At 36.9% G+C, this 18506-nt stretch overlaps 1 protein-coding gene across 2 annotated transcripts in view; it reads right to left on the bottom strand.

Moving 5' to 3' along the window:
• The window catches only part of SCaMC (Short Calcium-binding Mitochondrial Carrier), a 51027-nt gene that overhangs the window by 9188 nt on the left and 23333 nt on the right, over positions 1 to 18506 (bottom strand). The window contains exon 1 of one of the 2 annotated variants that reach the window (XM_028313718.1): positions 4783 to 5129. The exons of the other annotated variant lie outside the window; for it this stretch is intronic. Within the exon in view, the coding sequence (XP_028169519.1) occupies positions 4783 to 4869 (87 nt within the window). The 5' untranslated portion in view covers positions 4870 to 5129. Of the gene's footprint in view, positions 1 to 4782; positions 5130 to 18506 lie in introns of those variants that run through there. 2 annotated transcript variants of the gene reach the window in all.

The raw sequence follows: 18506 nt of genomic DNA, 5'->3' as shown, positions 1-18506 counted from the left end.
TTATGTAAATTAAAAATAGTGTTGGACCGAGTGTACTGCCTTGCGGGACACCGTAGTTGCATGGAGCAGACTTGCTGTGATACTCATCCACTCTCACGATTTGACGTCGACCTGTCAGATAGTCCGAGAACCAAGAGTGTACTATGCCCCTAATACCTGAACTCTCTAGCCGTGCGAGTAATATCGGGATAGAAACTGTGTCGAAGGCTTTCTGGAGATCCAAAAATACTCCAACGCAGCAATCACCCTCGTCTAGGTACTTGGTAATCAGAGAGGTCAGTTTGAGCACAGCATCCTCCGTCGATCTGCCAGCACGAAATCCGTACTGGTTTTCTGAAAGCAGATCTGCCTTATTCAGGTAGCTGACCAGTCTGCGGCTGACGTGTTTCTCCAATATCTTTGACATGGTCGATAGAAGTGATATTGGCCTATAGTTTGATGGGTTCTTCCGGTCTCCAGCCTTATGTATGGGACAAACAATGGCAGTTTTAAAAGAGGTAGGAAAAACACCTGTCGTGAAACGTGATATGTTTCTGGAATTATTTTGAAATCTAAATAAGTAATCTTTTAAAAAGTATTTTATTTGGGCAAGTCCTAGTTAAGTGAAGATGTAGATACATACAATATGTATGTAACTGTTTTGGGAGTACAAAACCAACGACGCGTATTGTTGTACCATCAACGTAGAAAATGCTAGTGATATTTATGTCTGTTTAGTACGCAATAGAATAACGGCACGTGTTGCTTGCTTGCTATCCTTATCATCTATCTACTCGTAGCTCTCATAGACTCTCTGTCTATTAGGGTTACCATTCATAGAAATTGCGGACCACGATAACTAAGTCAACAATACATTAGTGGAAGTAGCAGTGACCGTTCTGGCAATTTCTGTCTTTATGACCGCCTTTTACTATTTAAAACAAGTCTTCCATTTTACTAGTCTTTTGTAGTTATAAGTCAATTTTAAAGGTAAATAGGTAATTAAAGTAAATTGTTTTTTAATGTACTGTTACTACCTAACTAGGCTCTAAAAATTAAGTTCGCTTTTGCTGTCTCTATCTATGAATCTTAAATTATTTTAATTCAGGAGATTGACCTGAACTCCCCGATTGATGAATTGGACTTGGTGTAGGTTTATCAGTATCAATTTTGTACGATTAACAACATTTTATCTACACCCAATAATCACAACGATCCACATTCTCAAGAACACCTACAACTACTTAACCGCATTGAGGATAACTTAAACTAATAATCGAAACCGATAAGTTTCTAGAACAATCGCCAATACAATGCTTTACAATACCGCCTAAATGCTGATAAGCATTTTTGTATTGTATAGCTATAGTCTGCTTACAATAAGCCATCCTTGTTGAACCTACATCCTGCACCCAGCTGATGTTTCAAATTCCACGAATATCCGACATGACTCAACATACGCGCACGTCATTTATTGTCACCGTTACAATATGATTTCCAAATTGAAACTCTACCGTCCAAAGCATATGGTTGGTTTAGGTGACAAGGAAGTAAGGAAGCGTTATCTAGCTAAATAGCTCTGGTATTCCCTGAGTGTATTAAATTTAAGTTATAATGTCATTAAGTATATCGATGTATAAATGAATATCGAGAAATTATTAGTCACTGACGAAGGCCTAATTAAATTAACTTATAGGCAAGTGTTTGACTGTGACTCACCTAAGTAGTAGGTACTGTGCCTAATTAAAGGGTTATAACAATATATTGGTTATATCACCCATAAAAAGGACCCAGAGATTTGCCTGATTGTTTGGTTAGCCCAGACAACGTTTCGAATCTAGGTCGCAGAATATCCTGTTGTCGCTCCGTCAAGGGGTTTATCAGTACAAGTTGACAGTTAAAAGTTGGCAAATGATAACGGTTACTGTCTCTTCAACAAGCATTTTAATGTTAACACATCATGTTCCATTCATAAGTTCGGAATATTGAGTTAGATATTTGACAGTATGCAAAAATAGGCAATATACAAACATTTTAAGATATGACATAACATTTCGATACGATTTATCGATTCTGATTGTGTCAATGGGATGTAAAAAATCATGATGAATGGTATTAAATGTGAAAATCATTGTTTGATAGCAGGTACATTACCTAAAAAGTTATCTGTGGTATTTTTGGATTATTCTAGCACTTCCTTTATAAATAAGAGGTTTTAAGATGAACGGGATAGGCGTATATCAGTTTTTACCAGTACTACTTGAGCCTCAGTGGACTCGAAGATAAATTGCACGTGTTTGACACGGACACGGTTAACAAATGTGTTAATCGAACAAATTAGTTATCAATTGGCTAACGATGTCGTACCGGATCACCCTGTTACGCTTAAAATAAGTAGTGTGTTGTAAATTAATTTTTAATTTAATAATCATTACCGCGCGTTCCAAGACTAATTATTATGAATTAAAGATGACTATTTGTTGTTGAACAAACGTTAATGGTTTACTAAACAATATAAAAACAGGAAAACACGTAATTATTTCATATAAAACGTAATTCAAAAATACCATTCAAATAGGGATTGTAACTTACACTGTCATTAAAGACAACCACAAAAACAATTAACTGATGGGCTGCCCAGATGGGTTTGCATTTTAAAGGCAAGAAGAAACGATATTAGACACAAAGATTCGCATGAATGCAAAATAACTAAATAAATACAACATGGCGTGTTAAAAGACTAATATGGAGGTAATACTAGAAAAGGAAAAGATGAATCAAAATCAGCTTAAATATTAATATAGCGCAGTTTTCCTGATGACCATTTGTCTCTAGTTGAGTCAATGGACAGAGAAACTAGTTAGGTTGTAAAAGGCGCGACTTAGATGAAAGCAAGTGGCACTTAATGAGGTAACACCACATACGCGGAATGTGAAAGTTACTGGCGAATTAATGAAAGTTGATCAAAGGTCGCAAATTCGCACAGCAATTATAGTTTTTTTGTCCTAATATTGTTAATCATTCGGATAAAAGGGAATACCTTTCAGTCATTCTTTAAAAGTTATGCTGACGGTGTTAGGAACCTTTATCTAGCGTTGTTATGACTATCAATAGCTGTCATTGACAAAGGATGATGGGCAAATTGGGCGTTAAACCAACAGAAACAAAAAGTATACTAAATTAAAGCTTAATACTAGTACTTCATTTCATAGTATGACAACAATCCTGAAATACGCGGGGATACGGAGATAGAGCTCGTTGAATATGCAAAGTTTCCATAGTATTTCACATCACATTAGGGTAATAAAAATAGTATTAGGTCAATTAGATTGCTTTTATTGATCATATTGAGAGTATCGTATCATATCTTAGTATCGATTCTATCGATTTAGTAAGTATGTGTACCGAATAAATAAATCGTTATTTGGCAATATCGATTAATAATCGATCCGTGATCGATTATGCGACAACACTACATCTTAACTGGTAGAAATCCCATTGAAACATGACTGTGTGTATGTCATTTCTCTAAATGGTACCTAGGTATGGTCCTACGCTTATAATGTAGAACATGGTTTAAATATACCATTTGTTGGCCCCACTCCTGAACTGTTGAACATAATAATGAATAAATAACTTAATGTATTTAAAATGTAAGTAGATAAGTATATTACTTAATTAATAATATTTTTTGTTTGCGCAATAAAGCACCTATTACTATTACACATTATGTCAATTTCCAAGCAAACCCGGGAGTTTTTGATAGTTATTTATATAAAAATATATTTCTAATATTAAGTCCTAACAAATAATAGTAGTTACATTTCTGTTGGTTTTACGCCCAGATTCCATAGAAAAGTGCCCATCATCCAAAAAATCTAGGTATACAAAATTATTTAGGTATTGCAAATTACATACATACATACAACATATCTTATCCTGCTTTTATCATTGACATGGAACTTGTTCTAATCCAACCTCGTCATCTACGAGACAAGATAAGTATATTTTAGGAATATGACTACTTTTAGGAACTTTAGTTTCCCTGTAAGTAGGTACCTACATATTACTCAGGAATGTCATGAAGAATGCATAACTTATGTTAAAAAAACAAGTAAATCTCATAAAACTCCTCATTATTTTATCTCAACATCATAAACGAAAAACAGCTATCAGCATTACATTTAATGAGTGTAGGTTCAGTAGAATAGAAGTTTCTAGATATCGCTCAGCCGTAACGTTACCTACATCCCGTTTTTCGCTCAGCATAATTAAATATTTACTCATTATTTAGTTAAAGGCATTTACACGCTGTTGAACGCTAGCTTAGCAACAGGCGCATCAGGACACCACGTGGAGCCCGCCTGGCACGTTCCTTTTGCCGGGTACCTGCCGATACCCAATATGGCGAAAAACAGACACCCAAAGCTTGACATTAAAGTGGCGGGAAAGGCAACTGACGCACAACTTGCGTCCTTGTCAAAATCACTAAGATCAAACTTATTGCTGCAGGATCTTGAAAGCTTTTCAACAATCCAGTGTGAAAGTAAAATGAATTGAAGGTTACGAGATGCGATTGTGTCTTGACAACTAAAAGTGATACAGCACTAATCCCAAAATTTAAATAAGTACCTTTAAAATCCACTCCCAAATGTCGGTGTAGGAATCCATGTCCATATTTGAATGGTATTTTATTCACAAGCAGTTAGCAGATACGTTTCAGTCGATGCCGACTTAATCACTGACAGACTAGGCACTCAGCGTGTGTCCTAGCTAACCCAAATTTAGATTGCATTAACCTACCTTTGCCAAACATCGTCGAAATATAATCAGGAAATCTTCAAACACGTCGCCGGTCGTTCCCGCAATTTCTTCCAACTCCAGAGACATTTTATCAGATTTACTTTGACGTAAATGTGAAAAATAATTAACTATAAAATAAGGATCACAGACGAAATATTTCTTTGGAACTATATAACTATCAGATCAAGTAATACTTAAACTAGTCGAGAGTGCCACGTGGCGAGCCGCGCACCGCGTCCTATCGCGCCCAAGAGCATTCTCACACTGATCGAGTGAATAGCCCATACTGTCATACTATTTCGTCATTACGGCGAGTTCGGCAAACCGCGTAGCTCCGGTTATATGTGGCTGGCGACCGAGCCCGGTACTGTGAGGCTAAACCGACACTTGTGGCAAGCGTTGCGACTGAGCTTTGTACGTGGGTGACGTTACGGTGTCGCTGGATTCGCGTAAATTGGTAGAGGTGGAATAACAGCTGATAGCAGCAGGTCGGAACGCAAGTTCATTGGGGGCTCGCCCCATACGTTGCGATATGCTAGACGTTACTTAGCAACACGCCACGCAGAATGTTAGCGAAGGTGAAAGTTGGCAAAACATATATGTATGCTTGACAGACAGTAAATAAAAAATAAAACGGCTTTATGTACTGAAAACTGCACATTTTTAATTAATAGACAGAAAAAACATTGCATATTGTTGTGAAACCGTTAATTGTTAATAATGTTGTCCTTTCGAATACTCGAATTAAAAAAAGTACCTAGTATCATAATAACTGAATACTATACATAGCCTAAAAAGAAAATGATCTCTGGCAAAAATACAATAGCCATATTACATAACGTTACATGTCCAATGTTCATACCTACACTTCCTTACTCTGCTGTCCCGAAAAGTGTCACAAGTAGGGTTGCCAGGTCCAAAAACACAAAAGCCGGACTTTGTGCTTCATTTGGCCGGACATTTTACCCTAAAAGCCGGACATGTGACAATGTAATTAGTGTCAGCTCATGAGTGAGTACTATCATCATATCGGTTGCTAACCAACATCCTGATGCGTGCGCTTCATATGATTCTGTGGCTCGACTTTTGCCTGGCGCGGCAACTAAATAAAAAGCCTAGCAAAAGCCGGACAGGCCGGACAAGGCAATATTTGGCCGGACAAGTCCCTAAAAAGCCAAACATGTCCGGCTAAAGCCGGACGCCTGGCAACCCTAGTCACAAGAATAGTCGCGTCCCAATTTGTTTATTTTTATTTTAGTGAGCGTCCAGATAAATATTTATATTCTTACGTATCTCCACAGCGTTATTGCCATGTATGTGACTATATACTACACCTGTAGCATCCTAAATACGAAGTCACGCAAGTACTAGATCCCGACATACATCAACCATCACCCAACTGTTAATCAAAGAGTCATAAGATAAACAAGCATCCACGTGTAAGATCAAATCAATGCTAAAACAATCTGTTTCTGAACAAATCAAAGAATGATATCTGATGATCAAGAAAGAACTGCTTGAGGAAACAAATGAAAAGATTTTTGCAACTAACGCTAAAACGCGAAAAGTCGAGGCTAAAGATCATTTCCTTTATTTGTTAAATTGTAGTTACCTATATGGTTTTCAATGGATATTATGTTAGTTTGTTATAGGCTAGGTTTTTTCTAACAACATGTGATTTAAATAAAACATATTTCTATAATTCCTTACTTGCTAATCCGATTTTAGGTCATTTTAGTGGGATTTCAAAGAGTTAGTTACAAGATAGATATCCATCGATATTAATAACACTATCTGCTGTCAGTTATCTTTTCACAGTTAAACCACTGAACCGATTAAGAAAATAATTTGGCAAGGACATGGTGTGAGCCCCAGGAAAAAACATAGGTTAGTGTTTAACCCTTAAAAGAGAACATACGCGCGATCAATGATATTATATATTTAATATCATTGCGCGCGATGAAGTCTTTCGTAAGAATATAGTTATATTAAAGTCAATTAAGTGTTATAAATAGAACAGTTCTGCTAAAAGTGGCAGTGAACTTTTTTAGCTTTATAGACAGAATACCTAATTGTCAATACATTCAAAGATTCAATTCAAGTAGCATACTCGTACAAAGAGACGTGGAATAAGTCAACACCAGACTCTCCTTTAAAAGGAGAGGATTCTGAAAGTGTACTAAATAAGTAACACTGTAAATGGATATACGAGTACCTAATAGATGTTGATTTTACTAAAAAATAAGTATTAATGCTAAAGCAATTAAGTTACGTAAACGTAACTTAATTGCACTTCCTTGGTTGCGTATTACAAGTAAAACAAAACATTCAATTATTATTTTAATTGTTGTATTGATTTCGTATTTTACTGCACATCTAAAAATATAAGTTAGGTCCACAAATAGTCGCAAAGTTGTATAATTAGAAGAAAAAGTACAAGAAATAAGAGAACTTTTAAACTCACTCAACTCAGTTTTTACTTTTTAGTCACATGATCAGTTAGTAAGTTCATCTGGGAGGTTTCGTTTATTTCAGGCAGAGCTAACTTGGTCTAGCTAACAGTCTGGTAAAAGTTTTACATCTATTTTCAGCCGCCTTAACAATCGCTTTCTTGGAATTGTTAACTTGCTACTTTAATCACATTTTGATACACGCTGTCATTACCATTAAGGCTAAGTACGTTTGAACCAGTCGTTTATTTCCATAATTTCACGTTTAGTAATTTATTACAAAGGAAAAGTTTGTGAGATATGGCAAGAAATAATAAATTGATTTTAGATTCATCTTTTATTAGCGTAGTTTAGAGAATAGTGGCCATATTTACGAGTACATATATCGAAGACAAAGCAGCACGGCGCGGCGGCACCGTATCCATCTTTCTAGTGTGGAGTTCAAGATTAATATGAAAAATGTAATTGTTTTTTTTTTTTTGCAATAAACGATTTTTTTTCACCATCACCAATGAGAGAGATGACGAGGATAAAAAATACAAACATAATTGCTGTAGTATGGTGCACAGGTATCGTTCGTCAAAGTGGTCAAAGTCACAGTGTGGTGTCAAGCAGTTAAGGAATTCGTTGAACTCATTCAAGGTTCGATCGGCAGCCCGGTGGAGCATGAATTAGCCTTTTTTAGCCTCGGAGGCGTCGTCAGTCCAAAACAGATTTGAGGCAAACTTTTTGTTTAATATTTTAGAACTTATAACAGATTATTGGAAAAAATAAATAGGTGCGGTAAACAGCAAACTGGTCAAGCATATTGCGTCACCTTTAGTGACTAATGTATCTGTACTCGTGAACTGTCTGATATCACGAGACTCATGCTACCTTTCTTTTTCACAGCTGCAGCTTCTTTATAGCCAGGATCAACAGTTTGGCTTCTGATGAAATAGTCCCTTTGGTCAGAGTAGTCCCCATTGATAATCATTTATCTATGACTATAGTAATAGAGAAAAGACCACGTGCCATTTTAACTGGTGGTGTTTCATCATCAGTCTTGTATCTTGTACAATAAAGATTTATTCGTTAGTTTTAGCATTCATTGTGCAAGCAGTTCAGTCAATTCATCACACGTGGTAGCTGATAGCAAGATGTCCCTACGAGCTACGTACTACTGTGTTTCTACTTGGGTAACTTTTACTTAAGACATTGTTTCTATTACCTACCGCATTTTTGTAGTGGTATACATGCGGATGCTTTGAAATAGAAGCGGGAGTGGATTGAGAATTTATAATATGCATTGTGATCAGGCGCATACTTAATTCAGTTTCTACTATTTCGTTGCCATGTGAATGAGAACTCGTAATTATTCATAACACTTATTACGCGTGCAGCGTTACCGCTAGCAATGCAGGAAGCGGAATACTTTGGCAACCACACAATTTCTCATGGACGACCCGTTTCTATGTCGACATTTAGTGGTGACGTCATTGTATTCTTCTTGGCGTTATCTAATAGTCTATTAACCTAACAAAGAACGCGTTCTGCAGGACTACTCCCTAATGCAGTTTCCGCATCGTCCAGTATTTGAAAATTGGTATTTCAGTCATTGTCGCTCGTAGGGACATCTTGCTTTCAGTGAAAAGGAAGGAACGATCTGAGAATACGGATGTTTATGGGACTTAACGCCAACAGTAGAGGAACAAAAAGTACTGAAACCTTTTCGATTGTTTTGGGTAACAATAGAAACTCTTAAATGAGGGTGGTGGTTTTTTTAAGCAGTAAAACTTCTTTCAAAGTTAAATTGTTTCCTGCTTTGCTGTTAATCCGCTTACTAAGAAAAAAGAAAAATACCACTGTGTTTTTTCTTGTTGAGACCGTTACAAATTACTTGTTATTATATAGAAAACTAAAGCCCTACTCTACATTTCTTTTAGGGAGAAATCTCAGACATTTTTAAGAAATAGTATACTTTTGACTGAAGCGACTACTAAGAAAAGATTGTGCTCATAACCATCAATCCTTCAACTGTTTCAATGGACACCCAATACTTAGAAGTAACATCTTATTGTTCTGTTGAAATGGTATTTGTAACAGTATCGGATGACCAGGGCCTGGCGAGGATTCAGGTAGCTTTTATTGAAGATGGACACTTGGTTAGGTTACCTGTTATACTTTTAACACCAGTCTTTAGTAACTTAATGTTTGAAGCTCGGACTATTAATATAATACCACCTGAGTTAATGTGACAATACTAAGAGCTGAGGAAGTTTCTCGAAAGCCGTCAAGAGTCGTAGAAAATGTTGTTTAAATAGAATATTCCTTTTTAGAAGTTTGTGAGTCAGAATGGAAAATCGGATTGTTAATAAGAATGAAAGAGTGAGCATAAAAATGCATAAGCAGACCTTGAGCAATGTGGAATACGAAAAAGTTACAGAGTATACTAGTTAGATACATACTTCGAAATTAATTTCGAATACTCGTATTTTGTTGTCCGCGCAACACAGTTTTCTCAAGTTATGTATCATTATGGAATAAGGATTTCAGCAGAAACTATTGACAATTCCTTGAGCTCTTTAATATATCGTACCCCCCTAATTGTAGCTTTATGCAATATTAGTAAGACTAATTTCCTTTGAGCGTGGATATCCTTCGAGATTTAATTCGAAATTTAGCTTAACCGACAGTTGTGTTTCAACGGTAAACGTTAGCTGGTATATTTGATCGCACGTATTAAGTAGTTAGGTAGGTCACTAAATTTAAGTAAATTTTAACTCAATTTTATTTGATTAAACTCATTAATTCGTGTAAATCAGCCGGTAGATTCGTCAAGAGATTCTAGAGCTAAGGAAAAAGTTCCGATCCGTGTCGGGATATCTTGATAGAGTAGGCTGGTATAATTGCTTGTGGTCCAATTAATATTTATTATTACCAGTTATCATAATATAATAGTTCCCTTATTACGACTGGTTTTGTGCTCGGTTACAAAATAAATCAATGTTAGAACAGCTTAGCATTGCTAACAAAATTTAACACGTGCATAAAATTAACGATAAGGCACTAAATTTCGCAAACGGCCGCACGTGTCAATTTTAGTACTTCAAACATACAAGTTTTTGCAATACTAATGACGTCCATTTGCATGGTAACTTTAAACTTTAGTTATTCTTTATATTAGTTTAGACTGAATGCTTGTAAATAGTAATTTTATTAAACACAGTCATATATTTTAAAATAGATGTATCTATTTACAGTTCCTATATGTATCACAGTGATGTATTTTGGTCTGTAGTAAGATTTGGTAATAGTCGTAGTAACTCATGAAAATTATCGATACACCCTGCATGTTATTGATGCATAGATCCATATAACATAGGCTAAAAAGGTCGAAAAAAAAATTAGGAACACATACGGCCGGCCGTTTGGTGTAGTGGTTCAGAACGGACTACTATGCCGAGAGGTCCCGGGTTCGATTCCCGGCCGGGCAGAAATTGAAATGATGAATTTTAATTTCTGTGACGGGTCTGGGTGTGACTATGTATAATATTTATGTATTTAAAAAAAAAGTATATAAGTACACTTGCGAGCAAAAGTATGGAATCACTTACATGAAGTTGTTTCCACGCGATCTTGTGTACTAAAGAATTTGTTAGTAACAAAAAAAGTGGCACCATTTTAAAGATTAAATTTTTAAGTTTAAATTGATACCAAATTCATTTAAATCACACAAGTATTTAAAAAGATATCGCGGCTAATGTGAAGAAGTAAGGAAAAAGACATGTATCAACTGTTTGATACGTCGCGAGTTGCGGCTCATTTACCCCCTATAAAAGCACGTGTTTTCGGATTTTTGCTTTCACACGTTGATCCATACACATCTCAGCTTCTTTTGACACTTTACCTGGGATTCTACACCTTCAGAAGCAGCACAAATCCTTGCACTATTGCAAGAAGGGCTCAGCCAGCGGGCTGTCGCATGTTAGCTCCACATAAGCTAGTCCTGGGTTTCGAAAGTTTTAAGACGCTTTCGGGAGACTAGTGGCTTTATCCCGAGACCAAGTTCTGAACAGCGCCAGTGCACATCGCAGAAGGATGACCGTTTTTTCATGTCAACCTCTCTATGAAATCGTCATTTGACTGGTATTGACGTCCAGCAAGAGCTCAGAAATGTTCGTAGGATAGCTGTTAGCGTGTGAACAGTTCGTCTAAGATATAAGCAATAGAATTTGACTCCAAAGAGGCCTGCCACAGGCTCGAAACTGACGGCAGGTCACCAATAAACACTCTTTCAATTTGCTCGTACACATCTCGATGGGAAGTCGAGCAAGCCACCCCCACAAGCCACTGTTTCAGCGAACCAGCACTGCACAAATCGCTCTCCAGGCTGCCTATAGACCCGACCTCTTCAAGTGCTGCACTGCAAACACAGTCTGCATTCATCGGAGAACAAAACTCGCCTCCATTACTCGCCTTCCCATAAAAATAAGTGCGAGTTAATTGAAAGCGTGCTTGTCGGTGACCTGCCGTCAGTTTCGAGCCTGTGGCAGGCCTTTTTGGAGTCAAATTCTACTGCTTATATCTTAGACGATCTGTCCACATGCTAACAGCTATCCTACGAACATTTCTGAGCTCTTGCTGGATGTCGATACCACTCAAATGATGATTTCATAGAGAGGTTGACATGAAAAAACGGTCATCCCTCTGCGATATGCACCGGCGCTGTTCAGAACTTGGTCTCGAGATAAAGCCACCAGTCTCCCGAAAGCGTCTTAAAACTTTCGAAACCCAGGACTGGCTTATGTGGAGCTGACGTGCGACAGCCCGCAGGCTGAGCCCTTCTTGCAATAGTGCAACGATTTGTGCTGCTTCTGTAGGTGTAGATTCCCAGGTAAAGTGTAAAAAAAGCGGAGATGTGTATGGATCAACGTGTGAAAGCAAAAATCCGAAAACACGTGTTTTTATAGGGGGTAAGTAGGCCGCAACTCGCGACGTATCAAACAGTTGATACATGTGTTTTTCCTTAGTTCTTCACATCAGCCGGAATATCTTTTTAAATACTGGTGTGATTTAAATGAATTTGGTATCAATTTAAAGGTAAAAGTTTAATCTTTAAAATGGTGCCACTTTTTTTGTTACTAACAAATTCGTAAGTACACAAGATCGCGTGGAAACAACTTCATGTAAGTGATTCCATAGTTTTGCTCGCGAGTGTAGTATATCCGTTAAGCTAGCACCCATAACACAAGCATTAAGTTGCTTACTTTGGGGCTAGCTGGCGCTGTGTGAAATTGTCCAAAGATTTATTTATTTACTAGCTGACCCGGCAAACTTTGTTCCGCCTTAATGGCAATAAATAACGGGATAAAAAGTATCCTATGTCCTTCTCCTGACTCTAAACTACCTCCCTGACAATTTTCAGCGAAATCAGTTCAGCCGTTCTTGAGTTATAAGTGGAGAAACTAACACGACTTTCTTTTATATAATAGATTAAGCTAGCACCCATAACACAAGCATTAAGTTGCTTACTTTGGGGCTAGCTGGCGCTGTGTGAAATTGTCCAAAGATTAATTTATTATTTATTTATTTATACTCGTAAGTAGATGGCTATATACCGGTAGGTTATGTACATGAGACACTAAGGAATGGAAGCTCTCCCTTTACAAAGGTTTATTTTTAGGATTCGAATTCAACAGTAATTAAGGATTCAACGTATAAATATAGGAACGGTAATATAAATATGGAATGTACGAGTATTTATACTCTGATATTCTCGTCACTGTGACGCGTGGGCCAATTCTTCGATATCACATCACATGATAGTGCTACGTACGTTTCGTGACGTATGTTGTATACATACATTATGTACCTCGTACCTGCTTAAGTTGGTGCGATTTCAATAGAATTGACCGAATAAACGGAGGCTAGGTAGATAGAGAAATTCTGGTCTATTCTGGCTAAACTATGAATTTGGTTCGAAAATCTTCATCACAGGGATTGTTTGTACGAAGTCATACATTTTGCAAATGATCAACAGTTGAGAAATATGCATAGTTTTACAAAAACCGTCATACCTAAATAACCAGTTTCGGATGAACCTACAATGATCCCAATGTCAAGCTTCAGTTTAATAGCAAATTAATCCCACTTGTGCCTACTAGTCTGCTCGATGTCCTAAACCGAATCAATCCGAAAGCATGCGGATTCGGTTATTTTCATTCAAATGGTTGGAATCCATAGGCTTCACGACAGTAGCAATCATTTGTGCAAATGCAACGAGGAACAATTACTGTAAAATGTATTTGTAACGATAGTAAGGGAAACCAATTTTACGGAAGATGAACACGGGAGCTATAATCTCATATCAGCTACCCGTGAAAGGCAAGTCTGCACGAATCGTCAAGGTAAACAAATTGTCTCAATGTTACGAAGTAAACAATAGAATAAATTGGGAAAAGTTCAAAGTCTACAATTCTGCTGGCTGAGAAACTGCGTTTGACATTTCTGCCAACTTCATTTACGCGAAAATAGCTTCAAACTACATTATGAAGGTCGCAGGCGGCGTCTACCGTTACGCTTGAGTCATGATGAACCAATATTTAGTATTCTCTGGCCAAATTAATGAGTTTGCGGTGTCTCGAGTCGAGACCAATCTAACGCCCGTACTCACAAACGATGCTAGCATAAGTGAAGCAGCAAATCGAACGCACAGCGTTGAATAGAGCTCTGTGAATGGTTCGTATGTCACTCTGTGCGTTCACGCGCACATTGAGACCTTTATGTAGATAGTAATGTTTGTGAACCCTTACCCATGTGACATGCAATAAATAATTTGAATTTGAATTTGAATACGGACGTAAGTTGACATGAATGCTTTCCGTATTTTGGCTGCCTATTAAACCATATTAACATTCTTTATTTAACTCAATAAATTCAAGGTTTATTTTAGAAGTAAAGTTCAAAGAAACATGTATGTATTGAGACATGAGCTTATGATAATTCGTGATTGTGATTGATCCATCAAGGAAAATAGCATTCATGCATTGAGACTTATGATAATTTGAGTCGTTGATGTATCGGGAATAAGCCGTTGAATGAATGATTTATCGATGTCAATGACTTTCGAGTTGACATACCTACGCCCGTATTCACAAACATTACTATGAGGTCTCACAGTGCGCGTGGACGCACAGGGTGATATACATACGAACCAATCACAGATTTAACGCTTTGCGTTGGATTTACTTTGTGAATACGAGCGTTGTAAGCTGTATTAGTGCATCCAGACATATTCATCTCTTACGAGTTTATATTTGGGTCATTCCATAGAAATCTGTATATTTTCGACGTCATTTTGTCCTAAACTTTTTTAAGATGCTTTTGAATACTTTATTAGTGTAAATTATAGTTTATTTATTAATTATGTTATGTCTAAAAGGGCCAGTCACTTTATGCCTTATTTTAGGAGAAATTAAAATTTTAAATTTTTTCATACTACATTAGTACTATATGACTTTTAATAAAGTATAAAACTTATAACCTTAACATTTATAGATAAGTTAATATACTTAATGTAGATGTTTTGTTATAATCACTATATAAAAAATGTCACTCCCTAACTAGTAACTTAGTCCTTAGCGCCGTTTAAAGCTAGGGCCTGACGGTCTAGGGACTGACGATTTGGAGTAAAACTTAACAAAAATGCAGATTAACTTTATGTTATAAGATGCTTAATACGATGAGCCGAAAATAGCCGAAAAACCACACATAAATACTATTAAATTATATACAATTTCCTATTGTAATCAATAAAGCTACTCAACTAGGAACTGACGAAGTGACTGAATCAAGACATGTTTCCGCAACAACTGGCACGTTTGCACTAATTCAAAAAACGGCTACCGCAAAGCCAGTATGGTATGAGGATAACTTCGTATCGTAGTTTAAACTCAACTAAATGGCATTCACTCTAAATACATAATAAAGCGCAAAATTATAAAATCAGTGGGTGGCGAGGGAATGACGCTAAAAGCTGTGGACTCTTTTTCAACTTGAGAAAATCAAATTATTGTTTATTGAAACCGCAAAATATTAATGGAATTTGGTGTAACATACGTTTAAATAGATTATTCGTTAATTAAAACAAAGGATCAAGTTGATGTTTCTGTAAATACGGGTTCCAAAACACAAACTTTTGGAGTACGGACACGCCTAGGGAATGACGTTTTGGGTCATTTAAAAGGAATTTAAGATGTTTTAAAAATAGTTTTAAAAATATAAAAATGGGTGATGAATAAAACACATTGCGAGCTGTTATTTTAACGATTTAGGAATAAAATATTAACAAATATTCCATGTGAAATGTGGCGCGGACTAAGAGTTGACATATTTTTGTGGAATGACATGCGGCCGTACTGTGTATTTTCACACGATAGTGGATATCGGAAGAAATTAAATACATCGCGCAGTAGTTGAGCATGACATAAAGTGGTTGCTAACTAAATCGTCAATGTACAAGTGTGTTAGAATTTTTATCACCACTGATTTCGATATCGCAGTAACTGTTACGGCACTGAATTCGTTCGTAAAAATGTTAAGTTTTTTTTATTTATAACCAAAATACCAATGGATTTGCAATACTTACATGTAGTAAATGACTCCATTGTTCCTGTAGTTCTGCGTTTCACTTGTTTTATTGCACGTAACGACGCATTATCCAAAAAATTCGGAGAACATTTCCTTAGTACGACTGAATCGCGACTAACCTAGCTACGCGGCCGATGTTCGTTTCTGGGCATATCGCGGAGACACGCGCCACGCCCCCGTTTCACATCTATTCCCTTCCATGATCTGAGGAGTAAAGTGATTGAATTGTACCTCATAGGAATTACAACTATTATGAATATTGCTTAGGGGTTTTGATATTATTGAAGTCTTGAACACTGAGCCTGCTTTACCGTTCCCCAATTATGGTAGACTCCGGGCAAGTCACAAGACCGCCATAAATCTGCGCACGCGGCGCATCTCGTGACGTCACACGCCAGCCGGCGGCCGAGTAAACCAGTAATCTCTAGTTTACCAAAACACTGTCTTTTGCCTAATTTAGCTAACGAGCATTCTTCATAATGTGTGGGATTTATACTAGTAGCAGCCTGTGTGTCTGAGCAGAGGGCTTGGTGTGAGTTTACATCAAACGTCATCATTAGTGGCTGGGTAAAAAGGGACATTATATGTATGTAGGGCGGATTGTGCAACGCCCCTAGCGGAAACTTTCAAGAACTAAAATTTTCATACATAATTTTAACGCAGTCGATGTCGAATGCGTTTGATGTAAACTCACACTATACCCACGCTGAACTGTCCCGCCAAACTCAATGACAGGGGGGCGCTACCATCGTTCAACTATATGGTTTCCAACATGGCAAAAATCGGAACCAGCGATCCGGTATTGACGGTGGCGCCCCACTGTCAATGTCATGGATAGGACAGTTCAGTATTTTGGAACTATACGCCCACAGATCTATTTAAAAAAAGTTGTTATAGAATCGAAAATCGAATCCGTCAAAACTCCATACAAAAAAGGGGCTTTTCGACCACTTATCGACTGGTTTGCGATTATAATTTGCACTTTGTCTAGACCCACTGAGTGGAACAGTCCCGTCATTATTGCAATCTGACAGTCTACAGAGTTTGATCATTGTATTTGTTTGCTTATTTAATACTAGATGACCCGGCGAGCTTTGTTCCGCCCCAATGGCAATAAATAAGCAGACTTTTTTTTATTTCGAACGGGATAAAAAGTATCCTATGTCCTTCTCCTGGCTCTAAACTACCTCCCTGACAATTTTCAGCTAAATCGGTTCAGCCGTTCTTGAGTTATAAGTGGTGTAACTAACAAAGTGTAAATTCTTAAATGTTTGTTTTTGCAAAGATAGCGCATGCAATGGACGATAATTTAGTTAATTAGTCTACTTAGGATACAATGTAGGTGATAATTGCAACAAAAAGCTTTAACTTTACTAATGACATGTCTGTGATCGGCATTGGCAAAATGGTCATACACGTGAACACGTGCATTTGAAATCTTTTCAGAACTACATAGTTCCATCAACAAATTGCTAGAAATTTGCAAATCGTCAACTCCGGAAAATGTAAATTGAAAACTAAGTACGTCCTAATGGTTACCGAATAAAAAATAAACAAAAGTGATTCTGTTTTCCAGTTCGTTGCACGTGAAAAGAAACTGACGGTGAACCGCTTTTCGTGAGGACAATCACATTATTTGTTGGGACACGATATTCGGTACAGGCTGGACAAACATTTGAGCTCATTGATGACGCAGACGAGACAAAAGGTGTACGCAAACTAGTCTGCAACGAACGCGGCGAAAGAGTTTTCCTTGTCATTTATTACTGTCATTTTCTCTAAAATTATCAAGAAGAATAATTAAATTCGATTGTAGCGTATGGGGGTATGGATATTAGGTGTGCGTTTATCCTAATGTATCATAATAAGGTTAAGGTTTTTTGAGGTTCGGATGCTGGGGACATACAATGCTACAGGGAGAGAAAAAAAATGCTGGTTGTTTGTTATAGGTTGGTACAAAATAATAATAATGTTGTTTTCGTTTATGGACTGCTAGATTAAATCTTTATAGGTATGACGTGTTGGGATTTACAACTTAATTAAGAGGAATTCCAAAAACATTAACAGCCAATTTATAATTCCAGTTTTGCAATGATAATATTTATGTATGTATTTAAAAGAAATTGTTGTTAATGGGCTAGCTAATGTTTGAAGGAAAGTTTTTTGAGTTATTCGCTAATTAATTAGTGTTTGGTAATGCCATTTGAAACCTAACTCATTATTATTAGAACAAGAGTCGGAACCCAAAAAAATAAGTTATAAACACAGTAGATAGTGTATATTTTTTAACCGACTTCAAAAAAGGAGGAGGTTATATGTTCGACTGTATGTATGTTTTTTTTTTCTATGTATGTTCACCGATTACTCCGTCAATTGTGGACCGATTTTCAAAATTCTTTTTTTGTTCGATAGGGTACACTTCTGAGGTGGTCCCATTGTCACCAAGTCAGGATCTGATGATGGGATCCTAGGGAAATCGACTGCAACCCTCAAATTTTATAGGCACGTATATCGTTTTTCAAACATTTTCTTAAGTTATTCAAGTATTTGCTCATGGAAATCATCATCTCAAATTCATGAGCTGATGATAGAAAGTAAAACTCCTTAATGCTTAGGAGTTGGAGGATAATTCTTTTAATTTTA

The sequence above is a fragment of the Ostrinia furnacalis genome, unplaced genomic scaffold, assembly GCF_004193835.3.
Source record: "Ostrinia furnacalis isolate ACB-3 unplaced genomic scaffold, ASM419383v2 OfSCF4327, whole genome shotgun sequence".
Classification (NCBI taxonomy): domain Eukaryota; kingdom Metazoa; phylum Arthropoda; class Insecta; order Lepidoptera; family Crambidae; genus Ostrinia; species Ostrinia furnacalis.
The sequence above is the reverse complement of the archived record's forward strand: the minus strand, read 5'-3'. Positions and strand labels throughout refer to the sequence as shown.